Source organism: Eleutherodactylus coqui, chromosome 7 (genome assembly GCF_035609145.1).
Source record: "Eleutherodactylus coqui strain aEleCoq1 chromosome 7, aEleCoq1.hap1, whole genome shotgun sequence".
Taxonomy (NCBI): Eukaryota; Metazoa; Chordata; class Amphibia; order Anura; family Eleutherodactylidae; genus Eleutherodactylus; species Eleutherodactylus coqui.
This window is the reverse complement of record NC_089843.1, coordinates 179,512,534-179,527,351: the sequence shown is the minus strand read 5'-3', so window position 1 is coordinate 179,527,351 and position 14,818 is coordinate 179,512,534. Positions and strand designations below refer to the sequence as shown.

Here is a 14,818-nt window from a genome sequence, read left to right as displayed (position 1 = left end):
GGATGAAACTGTCTCTTTAGTACTACCTATTGGTAGCTACCCTATAAGGCGAAGTACAACCCATTAAAGAGTCTTGAAACCTGACTAGACATCTCAGCTAAACCAGAGACCCCCAATTATAGGCAGCTTGCTTCAGATTGTTTGTTCCTCATCAGCATACAGCAGGCTTGGTTTGGCAGGATGAGATGCCTTTAGAAGAAGCTCTTGGAAGGTGCTGAATCTGCTTCACCCAGCCAACCAAGACCTTAGTGTTCAGTCTTTAGAAGTGAAAAATATGCTGTCTGCAAGTGGGTGCATCTGGTTTGGTTGGTATCTGTAGTCTTCCTAAAAGATACTTTCATGTCTCAGACCTAGCCTTACAGGATATCTAGCAATAAGTGGCGCTATACAGACAGTATTCTTCCTTCATTCTCTATTATTGTATAAAAAAATACTATGACGAGAGCCCATTGACTAATGTGTACTCCCCCATATATGTAACAGCGGCATCCTTCAAACACTGTCCTCCTCAGCTTGCTGGAATGGGAGTTTCCTGGATGAAAAGTAAGCAATGATTCACCATTTAGTGATATTAATTAATTTAATCTCATTACATAATTGTATTTTATAATTCTCAAGTTCATTGCATTTGTCTTTATGAACATAAAAGTCTGTACGAGTGATATAGCAAAGAGCAGAAGGAAAATATGTCTCATCAAGGTTTCCTCTTTCTACATGTATATATCCTACCAGAGGCACAAACAATATACAATTCCTTTAGGCCTCATGTCCACGGGGAAAATCAGGCCTGCTGCGGATTCTTCATGGAGAATCCGTAGCGGGTCCCTCCTGCCCTGCGGACATGAGACCAAAGAATAAGAATAAGCTCGCCTCTCCGGACGCTGCGGTTCTTCCTTCTTTCCCTGCCGGATCTTCTTTCTTCGACCCGGCGGATGTGCTCGGCAGCCAGGAGCGCGCTGGGCACATCCGCCGGGCCAAAGAAAGACGATCCAGCCGGGAGGGAAGGGAGACCTGCAGCGTCCAGGACAGGTGAGTTTTAATTATGGTACGGGTGTTCCGCGAATCCGGATGGCTTCCATAGGCGTCAATAGAAGCCTGCGGGAGCCGTCCCCGCACTAAAATGGAGCATGTCCGGGTTTTTTCCCGCACGGGGATCTGCGCCTGAAGAAAAAAATGACATTTGCAGGTATTTAACTACCTGCGGGTGTCCAATGCATCCCTATGGGGCGCGGATCCACGTGTGGGAAAAACGCTGCGGATTTTAAATATTAATTTATCTGTGGACATGAGGCCTTAATCTGACATCAGTGGTGCCTAAAGCCTGGTTTAGACACAAAGATTATCCCTCAAAAAATCTTTTGAGTGATTTTTGAGCGATAATCGTTGTGTTCTTTGCTGGACCGCTTGTCTTCTGCATCCAGCGGTTCTCTGCTTGGAGCGCCCAGCTGTTATACAACCGAGCGCTCCAAGCGGGATATGGAGAACACAGCTGGACAGCTGTGTTCTTCATTCCCAGCCTGTCATCAGGGAGCGGGATACAACTGAAACAATAGTATCTACTGTATCCCGCTGTGAATTCCTGATAACTGATCGCTGATCTTTCCGCATGCTGAAAGATCACCGAAAGCTTAATGAAACCTGCGCGATGTCAGTGCAGTTAGACACAACGATTATCACTCAAAAAATGGCTTTGAGCGATTTTTGAGCGAAAATCGTTTAGTCTAAAAGGGCCTTTACAAGCAAAAGATGAATTAAAAATAAAAACACAAATCTGTTGGTTTTTTCGGAAGGAGTCTCCTACCTGGTCATCTTTTCTCAATCTTCTGCCTCAGGTGGTGTAATAGTCCAGAGTATGTGACAGTTTTGTGCCAGACAGCTGTCATTTCTGTACTGTTGGATGCTGAATTAAAGTAAGGTTACATTACTGGCCAAATTAATAGCATACTTTTGTGAAAAGTGAATTACAATAAAAATGCACTTTTTAAATTAGCAAAATTCTATATACAAGCTACATCCAAAATTAAGGATGAGCGAGTATACTCGCTAAGCACTACTCGTCCGAGTAATGTGCCTTAGACGAGTATCTCCCTGCTCGTCCCTAAAGATTCGGGGATCGCTGCAGCTGACAGGTGAGTCGCGGCGGGGAGCAGGGGGAAGCGGGCGGGAGAGAGAGATCTCCCCTCCGTTCCTCTCCGCAGCGGCCCCCGAATCTTTAAGGACGAGCAGGGAGATACTCGTCTAAGGCACATTACTCGGACAAGTAGTGCCTTAGCGAGTATACTCGCTCATCCTTATCAAAAATATATTAAAACTTTGTGTGGCCCCCTTTTGGTTTTTAACAGCGCTTACACCCTGTCTGGCATTTCTCAAGTTATTTTTGTAATCATGTCCCTTTATTTCAGGATCATAGAACCAGACTTTCAATAGTCTCTCAAATAGTTTAGCTTTGTTACTGTGTTTCCCCGAAAATAAGACACTGTCTTGTATTAATTTTTGCCCCAAAAGAGGCACAGTGTCTTGTTTTGGGGGGCCTTATACTCACCTGGTCTGTGGCATCCAGATGCCTCGCGATGGTCTCTATTGCGCTGCGGCAAACTGCAGTGTCCTCCCCGTCTGCCGTCTCCGCTTCTTTCTCGTGATGGGGCTTTGAATACCCCGCCTCCAGCAAAGTAAACGCTGTGATTGGCTTATCGAGCGCCAGCAGCCAATCACAGCCGGCGCTCGATGAGTCAATCACAGCCACTCAGTGATGTCATTCACTGAGTGGCTGTGATTGGCTCATCAAGCGCCAGCTGTGATTGGCTGCTGGCGCTCGATTAGCCAATCACAGCGCTCTCTTTGCTGGAGGTGGGGTATTCAAAGCCCTATCACCAGAAAGAAGCTAAGATGGCAGACGGGGAGGACACTGCAGTTTGCCGCAGCACTGCCAGACACCATCGGGATGGCGCGGACCAGGTGAGTATTAATTTTTTTTAATGCAGGTTAGCGAGGTCTCATTTTCGGGGGAAGCCTTATATTTCAAGCCTCCCCTGAAAACTGGGGAAGGTCTTATTATTGGGCTAGGTCCTATTTTTGGGGAAACATCATAGTTACAGTCCCTTCTGCATTAATTTTGTTTTTAGGGCTGAGCAAGCATTCTCTTTTGGGTTCATGTACATCGAAGGTCCTTGAGCCCGGATTCATTAAGCACATGTATCACTGTTTTTACCGTGTGGCAAGAAGCTCCATCCTGCATAAAAATGCAGCTCCCATTCGGAAACCACTTATTGATCTGACTGGATACTGGAACTGATCCATCATTCTTTTTACTGTTTAGGCCAAGTAAGGCGTTTAGCCTTCATCTGTGGAGTCAAAAGCTGCTTTTTCCTGGGTCCATAAGCTTGATAACCTGCATTGCATATTTACCTCAGTCCTATAGCTGAACTCAACACCAATTTTTTCCGTTTGTAGCTTCAAAAATTTAAAACATGCCTTCCGAATTTTCAAGCACAGTTTTCAGTCAGGACCAAGGCTGGTGTGTTTTTTTTATTTATTTATTTTTTTAAAATTTTTTTTCTTGTTATTTTTGTTTTGTTTTTGTTTTCATCCTCCTGGCCCCTTTTTGTTCACTGAGAATTCCTGGCCCAAATCTAGTCTTTTTTTTTTTTTTTTTTAATCCAGGACACCAGTTGATTTTACAAATAATTTCCTACCTATTTCAGACTGGGTTATTGAAGAATTTTGAAGCAGCGCTTTAGTTTTGTCCCGTTTGCAAGGTAAATTATCTCACTTTCTGCCCATTTTTGCAAAAGCTCTAACAACTCGTCAACAATGTTGTACAGTAGACTACCAGACAAGCCTCAACGCAGAGGCAAATCCAGTGTATGCGCAGTCGTGTCTTACCAGCAAGATTCCATGGACAGACTGTACAGTAAGTAACAACACCTGCCATAGAACCCATAGCATTCTAACTAATAGATCTTTTCTTTAAAAACACAACTAAAACCTAGTGGGCCTCATTTATCAAAACCCTCTAATAGAAAAACTCTTTCTCTAACCCATAACAACCAATCAGAGCTCAGCTGTCATTTCGGAACCTGCTGCGATTGGTTGCTTATGGGCTATAGACAGTACTTTCAGACAGCTACAATAAATGAGGCCCGCTGTACATTAATACAGAATTTTTAAGAATGATGCTATTAATTTGGCCAGTACTGTCCCCCCTTATAATAATGCCGAGCAGATTAACCTTTCCTCAACCACTGTATGTATAATCTGTCTAGAAACGCTGACCCTACCATTTATAACACCATTTCTACAACAAAGGCCGCCTACAGACGAGCGGGTCGGATCCGGCGGCGAGAATTCTCGCCGCAGGACCCGACCCGAGCGCCTGCAGAGACGAGCGCGTACTCGTCCGCGCCCGGCGGCCCCGGCTCTTTCATGTGCTGGCTGCCGGCAGCCGGCGCATGCGCAGACCGGAGCCGGCGGCTGCGTGAGTGATGTTTCTGTGCGAGGCTCTGCGAGCCCCGCACAAAAATAGGACATGCCGCGGTTTGTTTGCCGTGCGAGATTTCGCGCGGCCAAACCGCGGCCGTCTGCATATTGTAATGCACTCCTATGCAGGCTTTGAGCGGCGGAAATCCCGCCGCGGGATTTCCGCCCATGTGCAGGCGGCCAAATACTGTAGTAATCCACTAATCCATATATGTAGACGTTATTTAGTTGAATGCATCTGTCTAAGGATTGTCTCCATTTCTGCTTTGTGAAGCAACATGTGCTGTTCAATACTTACAGAAACGATGAGCATTTTAAGACGAGCCCCAAGATTCCCGGACTTGACATGCTATCTATTAAAGTACTGTTTGAGACGCTGATGAACTCCCACCATTCCAGATTATTAGAACAGGTAAAATCCCAGTTATACAGTTAACCATTTCAGGCATTTGTGCAGCTGACTGAGCTTTTATCTTCCAATATTTAGAGTATGAGCCACCCATTACTAGGATATAGGGGCCTGCAACGCCACAAACGTTTTTTGTCTTTTAACGGCTGGTCAGAGTCCCAGTTTATAAACCCCTACATTGCTGACTTCACATATATCAATAGGCTATCGGATGATAGTTGAAGTAGAATTTGTATCTACAAAACCTTGGAAGATGGAGTTTAGACGTGAATATTACCAGTTTTCTTATCCCTCCTACCTTAGGTTTAGTTCACACTGGCTCTCGTCTTATAATGGGGCCATGACCTCTGTAAATTGATACCGGCTGACGCCATGTACTCTAGTTCATTGAGGTACCAGTGAGAATAGTGCTGTAGACTGCCCTATTCTTGTTGATAATAATACTGGAAATGGGAACTGAAGGGGTGTCTAATGCAACTGTGAACAGAGCCTTACGTCATCTTCATTCTTATTTGTGTTTTTTGTCAGATTCTAAAGGGCTTTGAAAGTTTTCTGATACCACAGTTGTCCAGCTCTCCACCAGATGTAGAAGCGATGCGGATTTACCTCATACTCCCAGAATTCCCTCTGCTCCAGGACTCCAAATACTATATAACACTGACTCTCCCGTTAGCCATGGCTATTCTACGGCTGGACACTAATCCAAGCAAAGTGCTGGGTAAATTGTCATTTATTTCACAGTACATGATTAATGGTATTTTTCTGAGCAATCTGTCTTATTTAGTGATATATTTTTTTAATTGTCCATATGCCCCCATTGTCCACTGTAAAGTAATATGGGGGATGATTATTTTTCATTAGTCCATTATCAATAGTGCGTTCTTTTTCTTCAGACAACTGGTGGTCTCAGGTCTGTCCAAACTACTTCTTCAGATTAATTGACTTGTATAAAGGGGCGGTGGTCTACCTGCTGAATGGCCGCAAGACCCTGCTGATCCCGGTGCTGTTTACAAGCTACATCACTGCTGCTCTCAAACTTCTGGAAAAGCTGCACAAGGTGATTATAATAACTGATGAAATAGAGGACCATACATATGAGGAAATATGCATCCCTGTCTAGCAGGTGGTAAGGATTATACATACCCATGTCGGTGGACCTATCCTACAGCTCTTAAAGGGGTATTCCAAGACTCCAGTATTGATGACCCTTTTTTTAGGTTAGATATTTTCTGATCAGTGGGGTCCAGCACCAGCCCCTCCTGCAGATCAGCTGTTTGCAAGAGTTGCAGTTCACTGAACTAGCACAGCTCCGTACATTGCAATGACCCGAAATGGTACTGTACGATCTGTACCATGGGACTAAGCTTGCAGGACCATTGATGGCCATTACACAATGTACGGAGCTGTGCTAGTTCTAATGAACCACTGCCCCTGCAAACAGCTGGTTGACAAGTCAGACACCTACTGATCTGATGATAATGGCTACCTATCATAAGGATGTATAATCTATACAAAACCTGAAACACCCATTTAAATTTAAGTAGTGCTATATGTCAAAACCGCAAGAACTACTAAACCTAACTACTGGCTACTGGTCTTCAGTGTAACTCACCTCAGGGTTATATTCTTATTTATCTCTAGGTAAATGTGAAGGCTCAGCATGTGGAGCATGATAAGTTCTATATTCCTGAGATATCCAGCCTGGTGGACATACAAGAAGATTACCTCATGTGGTTTCTCAACCAGACAGGACTGGTACGTAGTATTTTTGCTTTGTGTAACTTCTAGAAGGGTTTTCAGAAATCCGCAAATAAAGGCTATTCTTTTTAATTTGCCATTGTAAATATATGCCCATGAGTTTAAAGCTCCTGCAATCAAGCAGAAATACTAATGGCTGGGAGCACTCAGTTCCAAACCGTGTTCCCCCTTCCACATTGCAATCAATAGCAATTACAGCTTGTAAAGCTGGTGGTAGCAAGGGAGCCTTCCCTCTGTCGCTCATCGGCACTTTGTGATGTGATTGCAGCCGGAAGCCTGACAAAGGCTTCTGTGTCTGTCATATCACTAAGCCTATCAGACCCTGCTTCCAGTATAGTCTGATAGGCTGACATCATAGGCATCGTACACTGCACTACATTCTCAAGGCTCCTTGGGGGACTAAAAAATAGCATCAGAAAAGTTCAATAAAGTTAAATTCATGAAAAATATATACAGACCGTGTTTGAGCAGATGGATCACCTAGAATGGTTGCTAATATTTCTACTACCATGGCCAGCATCCAGCTGACATGTTATCTGCTCTGTAGACAACAATTCTGTAACTCTTTGATTCTCTTCATATTTATAATGCAATTTATTCTTTTATATACAAAAAATGACAAGAAAGGAAATGACCTTTTTATTTCCTTTTTTTTTCTCTGCTTGTAGAAAGTTCTCCCTTCAATTATGCAGGTAATTTTTTGTTTTTCTATTGGGTGATATGTTTTCTGTTATACAATTTTTTTTTTTCAATTTGATTATTAAAACTAGGTGGAGGCTTTAGTTTAGGTAAGGAGGCTTTAGTTTAGGTAAGATGTAAATAAGGTTCTTTTCAGATTTCACTCTGCTCGGTACTTCCAGGGGTTTCATTATAAATGCTGCAGCACATTCTGATTCAACGACGGAACCCTTTCTAGTCAGTGGATTCCATCAGGCGTTGCCGAGTTCCTGTGAGGAATGTGAACCGAGCCGAAGCAGCAAGATCCCACCTTGTTTATTCTACTTAGATATGATCCTTGATGGAGATGACAGATCCGTTATGATCTATTTCATGGATCTGTCATCATCTATTCGTCTATAGCAGATCAGTCAGACTTGTGTTCTGTTTATCCTATTGGACAGATTAGCACAGCCAGCTGGACTGTTCTATCAAAAGCAGTGGAAACGCGATGGAAAAGAATACATATCACTCCGATCGGCTAACACACTCAGACTAAACACCCCTGTAATATGAACCTCACATGCTCAGCTCCAGGACTTCACCAGAGCAGCACCCATCCTCTGGAACGCTCTACCCCAAGGCATCCGGAATATTCCCGATGCACTAAATTTCAGACGTGCCTTAAAACGCACCTCTTCAGGGAAGCATACCAAATCCCCTGCCCCTCCCTATGGCTCCTCACATCTTCCACCCTGCCTATTGCATACAACCTCTACCCCTGCACCTCCTTACCGCCCCACCCCGTTTGCCTTCTAATAACTGATTTCCACATGAAATCCCCTATTGCCTGTGTTCCCCATGTCTTGCTCCTCCCCCCCTTGTACCTCCCGTACCACCCCCACCCCATTTGTTTTAAACTGATTGTACCTCACATTGTTATTGCTGTATTGTTTGTATTTATCCCATGCCTAAAAGTGCTGCGGAATAAGTTGGCGCTGTACAAATAAAGATTATTATTATTATTACATATGATCAGAACTTGAGCCATTTAAATTGTGTACTGTGACCCTGGTACAAGGCATTTATGGGGTGCGTTATGCTGATTATAAGTAATTAGCAATCTGCCTGTCTTACTATGTGTTAGGAGTGTAAGCACTGATTTTGTTTCTTTATTCTCTGTCAGGATTCAGTGACATTCTGTTCTTATCCATTTGTGTTTGATGCTCAAGCCAAGACCAAAATGTTACAGACTGATGCGGAGCTACAAATGCAGGTACACGAAGGTGCATTATACTTGTTGCAATGTAAAGTCTATGGTTATTTTATGCAACACCCTAATTTGGCCATGTTTGTCAATTTGTTAGATTTGACTATTGGTGATTATGGACACTAGACAGACAATGTCTGACTGATGTTTAAAATGTGAATGATTCTTGATTCGGTATATAGAAGGCTACATATTGGCGGGACACCTCTATATAGACAAAACCGTGCTAATCCATAGGAACCAATGGGAGTCTAGCACTTCTAAAGGCACTTAAAAATGGGCTACCCAACTGTCTGCCCTCCTATTATTTAGTTTCACTAAACTTTTCATACCTCTGTCCCCTCCATAAATCTGTTTATAGGTGGCAATAAGTGGAGCCAGCCTGCAAAATGTCTTCATGCTGCTGTCTCTGGAGCCAATGCTGGTCAAAAATCCTTATCTGGTCCTGCATGTGAGGAGAACGAGCCTGGTGTCCGATGCTTTGAGAGAGCTCAGTATTCACTCTGATGTAGACTTGAAAAAGCCTCTTAAGGTATGGAAAGATGGAAGTAAGGATTATTGAATATCTCTGGATTTGACTCGCCTTATCAGATTCTAGCTCTTAGAAACATCTTCACACTTAAAAGAGGATTGGGGATCATGGAAGTGAAGATACCCTATTCAATGTGAAATACCATAATAATAATAATCTTGTATAGCACCAACTTATTCCGCAGCGCCTTCAAGGCACATTGGGAACACAAACCATACTAAAATTTCAAAAATTGGTATACAATTATTTGCAGACGGTGGTGGGGGTGATACAGAAGGTACAGGGGTAGGCGGTGGAGCAAGGGGGAACACAGCAATGCGACGATAACATATAATATACAGTTTTTGGGACACAAACAGGGTGGGGGTCATACAGGAGGTGCAGGACAGGAAGTGTACTTGATAGGCAAAAGTAGAAAGCCATAGGGAGGGGCAGGGGGCATATTATGGGGATGGGGGATGAGGGACTAGATCAGGAGGTTTGGTATGCCTCTATGAAGAGGTGCATCTTTAATGCGCGTCTGAAGTTCCGTGTGTCGGGGATTGTCCTGATATTGTGGGGTAGAGCGTTCCAGAAATTTGGTGCTGCTCTAGAGAGGTCCTGGAGGTGAGCATGTGAGGTTTGTATCACAGGGGTGTTTAGTTTGAGTATGTTAGCAGAGCGGGGTGCGTGGGTGATGTATAGACAGGAGGGAAGAGATGTATGGTGGCGCGGCACCATGGAGAGATTTGTGGGTGAGGGTGATAAGTTTGAATTGAGTTCTGTAGTGGATAAGCAGCCAGTGTAGTGACTGGCATAGTGCAGAGGCATCTGAGAAGCGGGCGGATAGGAAGATGAGTCTAGCTGTTGCATTTAGTATGGATTAGAGAGGGGAGAGTCCGATTAGTTAAAGATCACATCAGCCATCTTGAACAGCCAAATCCAGGGCCTTTACCAGTGGAATAGAGGGACAGCAGAGTAGATCAACTACAGCTAATATACCCCCTCCAGTCCCAAGACAGAAATTCGAGGGTTGCTTCAAATACATTATTATCCAAATATTCAAAAACACTGGAATAATCGGTACATCTCAGACTAAAGTAACAAGAGATTGTTGATACACTATTATTCTATGATACACACTGGTATCGTCAGAGTTGGAAGGGACCTCCAGGGTCATCGGGTCTAACTCCCTGCTCAGTGTAGGATTCACTAAATCATCCCAGACAGTTTGAAGACTTCCATTGAAGGAGACCTCACCACCTACTGTGGTAACCTGTTCCACTCATTGATCCCCCTCATTGTAATATCTAATTTGTGTCTCCTCCCTTTCAGTTTCATCCCATTGCTTCTAGTCTTTTCTTGTGCAGATGAGAATAGGGCTGATCCCTCTGCACTGTGACAGCCCTTCAGATATTTGTAGACAGCTATTAAGCCTCTCAGCCTTCTTGTTTGTAAGCTAAACATTCCCAGTGTACAATGAGCATGTGGGGTGGTGGTACTAAGAAGATAAAGTTTATCCAACAATGCCATAACCAGGTCTGCTAATGGGATCAAGTATTTGGTCCCCATCAGCACTCTCTTAATTTGTACTTGCTATCGCAACACAAATAATTGTAGGTTATGAGAAAGGGCTGACTTGCTTAATGAAAATTAGCAGAATGCAAAGTAAGTGCCTGTGTACCTACCTCACACATAATGGAGGGGTTTAGCGGTACCACATCGTTTGTAACTACATAAATTCTGTTATCCACTTTAGATCTTCAAAAATAATTTACATGCCTCCAGGATCCTGTAAGTAATCGGGAACTTTCTGGGCGAGGGACTGCAGCAAATAAACACACACATTTTTGCCCAGACAGCCGATGCATCAACAATGGGCCCTATCAGTCAGGGCACAACTCCCTGGAAACTTTTGATAATGCATACAGGATAGGTACCACAGTACATCAACCTGTGTTGTATTCGGGCTCCAAGATGAAATCCTTCTTGAAACAACATATTTCATTCCTGTGCAAAAAAAAATTGATCAGATTAGAGCTCCGCTTACAATATGTAGCTCTATCTGTATGCATACAGGACACTTGAGTCACTCTATCACTAGTTGTGCATTTCTTTTGTTCTTATTTGCGCACGGATTCTTTTTACAATATGTCATTATTTATATCTTTGATGATTGGATATAATTTGGTGTACTTCATCATTACGGGAGTATCCCTATGACACATGCATCATGTGACTTTCTATTCATTTTTTCCCTGTGTGTCAATATGGCTTTAAAGGAATCGTCAGTCTGTTGTTCTTTAGCCACGATTAAGAGCACGGTCTGCGTTTCCTTGGATGTCCTGTGCAACGGTTATTATAACGATCCAATGAAGTTCTACCTTCTCACATCTGTCACCCGTGAGCTGGATTGCACTTTCCCTCTTAGCCGATGTTCCCTATGACACCACATGGTGACGTGGTATTGTTACATTCCTTTGTTCCAGGTGATATTTGACGGGGAAGAGGCAGTGGATGATGGTGGAGTCACTAAAGAATTCTTTCTCTTACTTCTTAAAGAACTTCTGAACCCCATTTATGGGATGTTTACCGTGTATCCCGATTCCAATCTCCTCTGGTTCTCCGATATAGTAAGTGACAAAGTGTGACATCTTATGTATTATCCTACTTAAAGGAAAGCTTCACCACTGCCAGGAGCATCTTCGCCGTGCTGCTGTCTGTTGATGTCTGTATGAGTTCTTGGCTACTAAAATAGTGTAACTAAAGTGCAGTAATTTGTCCACTTTTGGTGTTAAAACTGATAAATTGTAGCATGACTAATGATATTTCTGTCTCTATGTAGGACATTTTAATTTAACCCCCTCACAACCACCATATGAAAATTTATGCCATGCAGTAATAAAGGATGTATGGAACGGGCTCGGGAGCCAAGTTTGCTCCATACCTCACAGCAATCAGCGGTTTCCAACAATTGCTCAAAGCTCACCATGCATTTGAACAGTCAACAGTAGGGTGTGTGCTGATGGTCTAGAATGGCAGCCCATGCCTACTGAAGGCTCCCAAGGCAGCAATGCATAGATACCTATCAAACCCTGCCTATGGAAGGGCTCGATAGGCAACATTATCATTGTGCAATAATACAAGTACTGCATTATATTGTACAAGCGATCAAATAATTGAAAGTTCAAGTCCCATATGGAGACTAATTTTGTTTAGTCTTTTAACAGTAAAAAAAAAATTTTTAAAACATTAAGTTTTAAAAAATAAAACCCGCTTCACTTTTTCCCCATTAAAAAAGGCATAAACAGTTAAAAACAAAAACAAGCCCAGATATTTGTTATTCCCGTGTGCGTAAAAGTCTGAAGTATTAATATATCACATTGTTTATCCTGCACAGTGAAGGCCTTAAAAAAAACAAAACGTGAAGCCAGAATTGTTAACCCGACCCTCAAAACAGTTGAAGAAAAAGTGATCAAAAAGACAAAAATTTCCCAAAATGGTACTAATAAAACTACAGCTCATCCTGCAAAAAATAAGCCCGAAATAGAAAAAACATTAAAGGGGTTCTGTCCTATACTTACCTATTCCTCCACCATCAGGGCTCATGTCCACGGGGAAAATATGATTTAAGATCCGCAGCGGATCTCCCGCGCGCGGATCCGCACCCCATAGGGATGCATTGACCACCCGCGGGTAGATAAATACCCGCGGATGGTCAATAAAAGAGATTTTAAAAAAAATGGAGCATGAAAAAATCTGGACCATGCTCCATTTTCATGCGGGTCTCCCGCGGGGACGGCTCCCGCGGGCTTCTATTGAAGCCTATGGAAGCCGTCCGGATCCGCGGGAGACCAAAAATAGGAATTTAAAAGAATTACTCACCCGGAGCGGGCGCTGAAGGTCTTCTCTTCCTCACGGCCGCATCTCCCTTGCTTCGGCTCGGCGGATGTGCCCGGCGCATGCGCGCGGCACGTCGACGACGTGCCGCCGGCGTGAGGAATTCATCCGCCGGCCGAAAATGAAGATCCGGCCGTGAGGAAGAGCAGAGCGTCCCCGCCCGCTACGGATAGGTAAATGCTTTTAAATTGCTATTTTCAGCGCCCATGTCCGCGGGGCAGGAGGGACCCGCTGCAGATTCTCCATGGAGAATCTGCAGCGGATCTGATTTTCCCCGTGGACATGAGGCCTCAGTCTTCTTACCAGATCTTCACCTCCCTGATCTTCTCCTGGCTCCTCCAGTCCCCCGGGTCACCTCGCCACAAGCCAGCCGGATCCTCTTCTTGTTATGTAGCGTCCATCCACCAGAGTTTACTTCCTGCAGGGCAGTGAACGGTACGTAATTAGTGACGTAGCGTTCACTGCCTACCAGGGAATGCCGGACCCTCAGCAGCCAGCTTTAACGCGCAGGCCAGACCATTGTCTCACCGCGAGATTTCTTATAGCATTGGGAATGAAACAGTATTTCTCAGGCATTCTTGTGTCCGTCACTTACTCGTTCTTACTAGTTCTTGTATCTATGGGTACTTTCTCAGATTTGTATGCTCTTTAGTGTTTTGTAGAGCACAACTGGTTCCATCTGATTGGCATTATGTGTGGGTTGGCCATCTATAACTTCACCGTGGTTGACCTTCACTTTCCTTTGGTGCTATATAAGAAGCTTCTGAATGTGCCAGCCACTTTAGAAGACCTCAAGGAGCTGTCGCCTACAGAAGGAAGGTGCGTGCTTCACATCTTTTCATGTTGACTATCTACTGGACTTGCACATTAATACTATAGAGACCCCCTATTAAACCTTAAAATGGGAATATACAAATTTAGTTCTTCACACTTTTATTTTGTAGTACATTTGCCAAAAACGTACAGATCCGTTTATTGGCTTCCTATAAGTTCAACCTAAATGGTGCTTATGATAGGGAAACTAGATTGTGGGTCCCACTGGGGAAAGATGTGAGTGATTACTAGAATGTCAGTAGAATATGTTGGCATGAAATAAGAAGCTAAACTAAACTTGTATGTTAGGGAAGGGTATATACATGGTGGAGCGCGGTAATTTGCTAATTTGGGACAGAAATAAAAAAATAATGAACTTGTAAAAACTTTATTTTATATTTTATTTACATTGAACAGTAGTGGAATTTACAAATTATTTGGTTTTAAATATTGTATCTGGCAAATGTTGACCTTCGCTATCCACACACTGCTGCATACGTTTTCTGAAGTTCTCATGCACTCTTTCAAGCATGTCGACTGGTATTCTGGCAATCTCAGCGTCAATATTGTTCCTTAGGTCTTCCAGGGTGTTGGGACGGTTGCAATACACCTTAGACTTCAGGTAACCCCAAAGGAAAAAAATCGCATGGGGCTAAGTCTGGTGAGCGTGCCGGCCAGTTAAGATCACCCCTCAGAGAGATAAGCCGTTCAGGAAACGTTTGCCTCAAAAAATTCATGGTAACTCTCGCTGTGTGTGCAGTGGCACCATCTTGTTGAAACCATGTATCCTCTAATTGCATTGCCTCGAGTGCTGGCTGGAAAAAATCCTGCAGCACAGTTAAGTAACGTTCGGAATTCACAGTTGCCGGAAAAAAGTAAGGGCCAATGATGCCTACCCGTGATAAGGCGCACCACACAGTGACGCTGTCCGAATGCAGAGGTCTCTGGTGAACTTCTCTGGGGTTTGTATCGCTCCAGTACCGCATGTTTTGTTTGTTTACACACCCACTGAGGTGAAAATGTG

General features: G+C 43.6%; 1 protein-coding gene across 2 annotated transcripts in view; it reads left to right on the top strand.

Annotated features, from left to right (window-relative positions):
* Window positions 1-14,818, top strand: part of HERC3 (HECT and RLD domain containing E3 ubiquitin protein ligase 3) — a 57,057-nt gene that overhangs the window by 21,308 nt on the left and 20,931 nt on the right. The window contains exons 10-19 of one of the 2 annotated variants that reach the window (XM_066574045.1): window positions 484-543; window positions 4,777-4,888; window positions 5,414-5,603; window positions 5,779-5,942; window positions 6,527-6,640; window positions 7,312-7,335; window positions 8,487-8,576; window positions 8,932-9,102; window positions 11,571-11,714; window positions 13,634-13,800. In XM_066574045.1, coding sequence (XP_066430142.1) covers window positions 484-543; window positions 4,777-4,888; window positions 5,414-5,603; window positions 5,779-5,942; window positions 6,527-6,640; window positions 7,312-7,335; window positions 8,487-8,576; window positions 8,932-9,102; window positions 11,571-11,714; window positions 13,634-13,800 — 1,236 coding nt within the window. Of the gene's footprint in view, window positions 1-483; window positions 544-3,316; window positions 3,866-4,776; window positions 4,889-5,413; window positions 5,604-5,778; window positions 5,943-6,526; window positions 6,641-7,311; window positions 7,336-8,486; window positions 8,577-8,931; window positions 9,103-11,570; window positions 11,715-13,633; window positions 13,801-14,818 lie in introns of those variants that run through there. The other variant, XM_066574046.1, reaches the window with a different exon arrangement.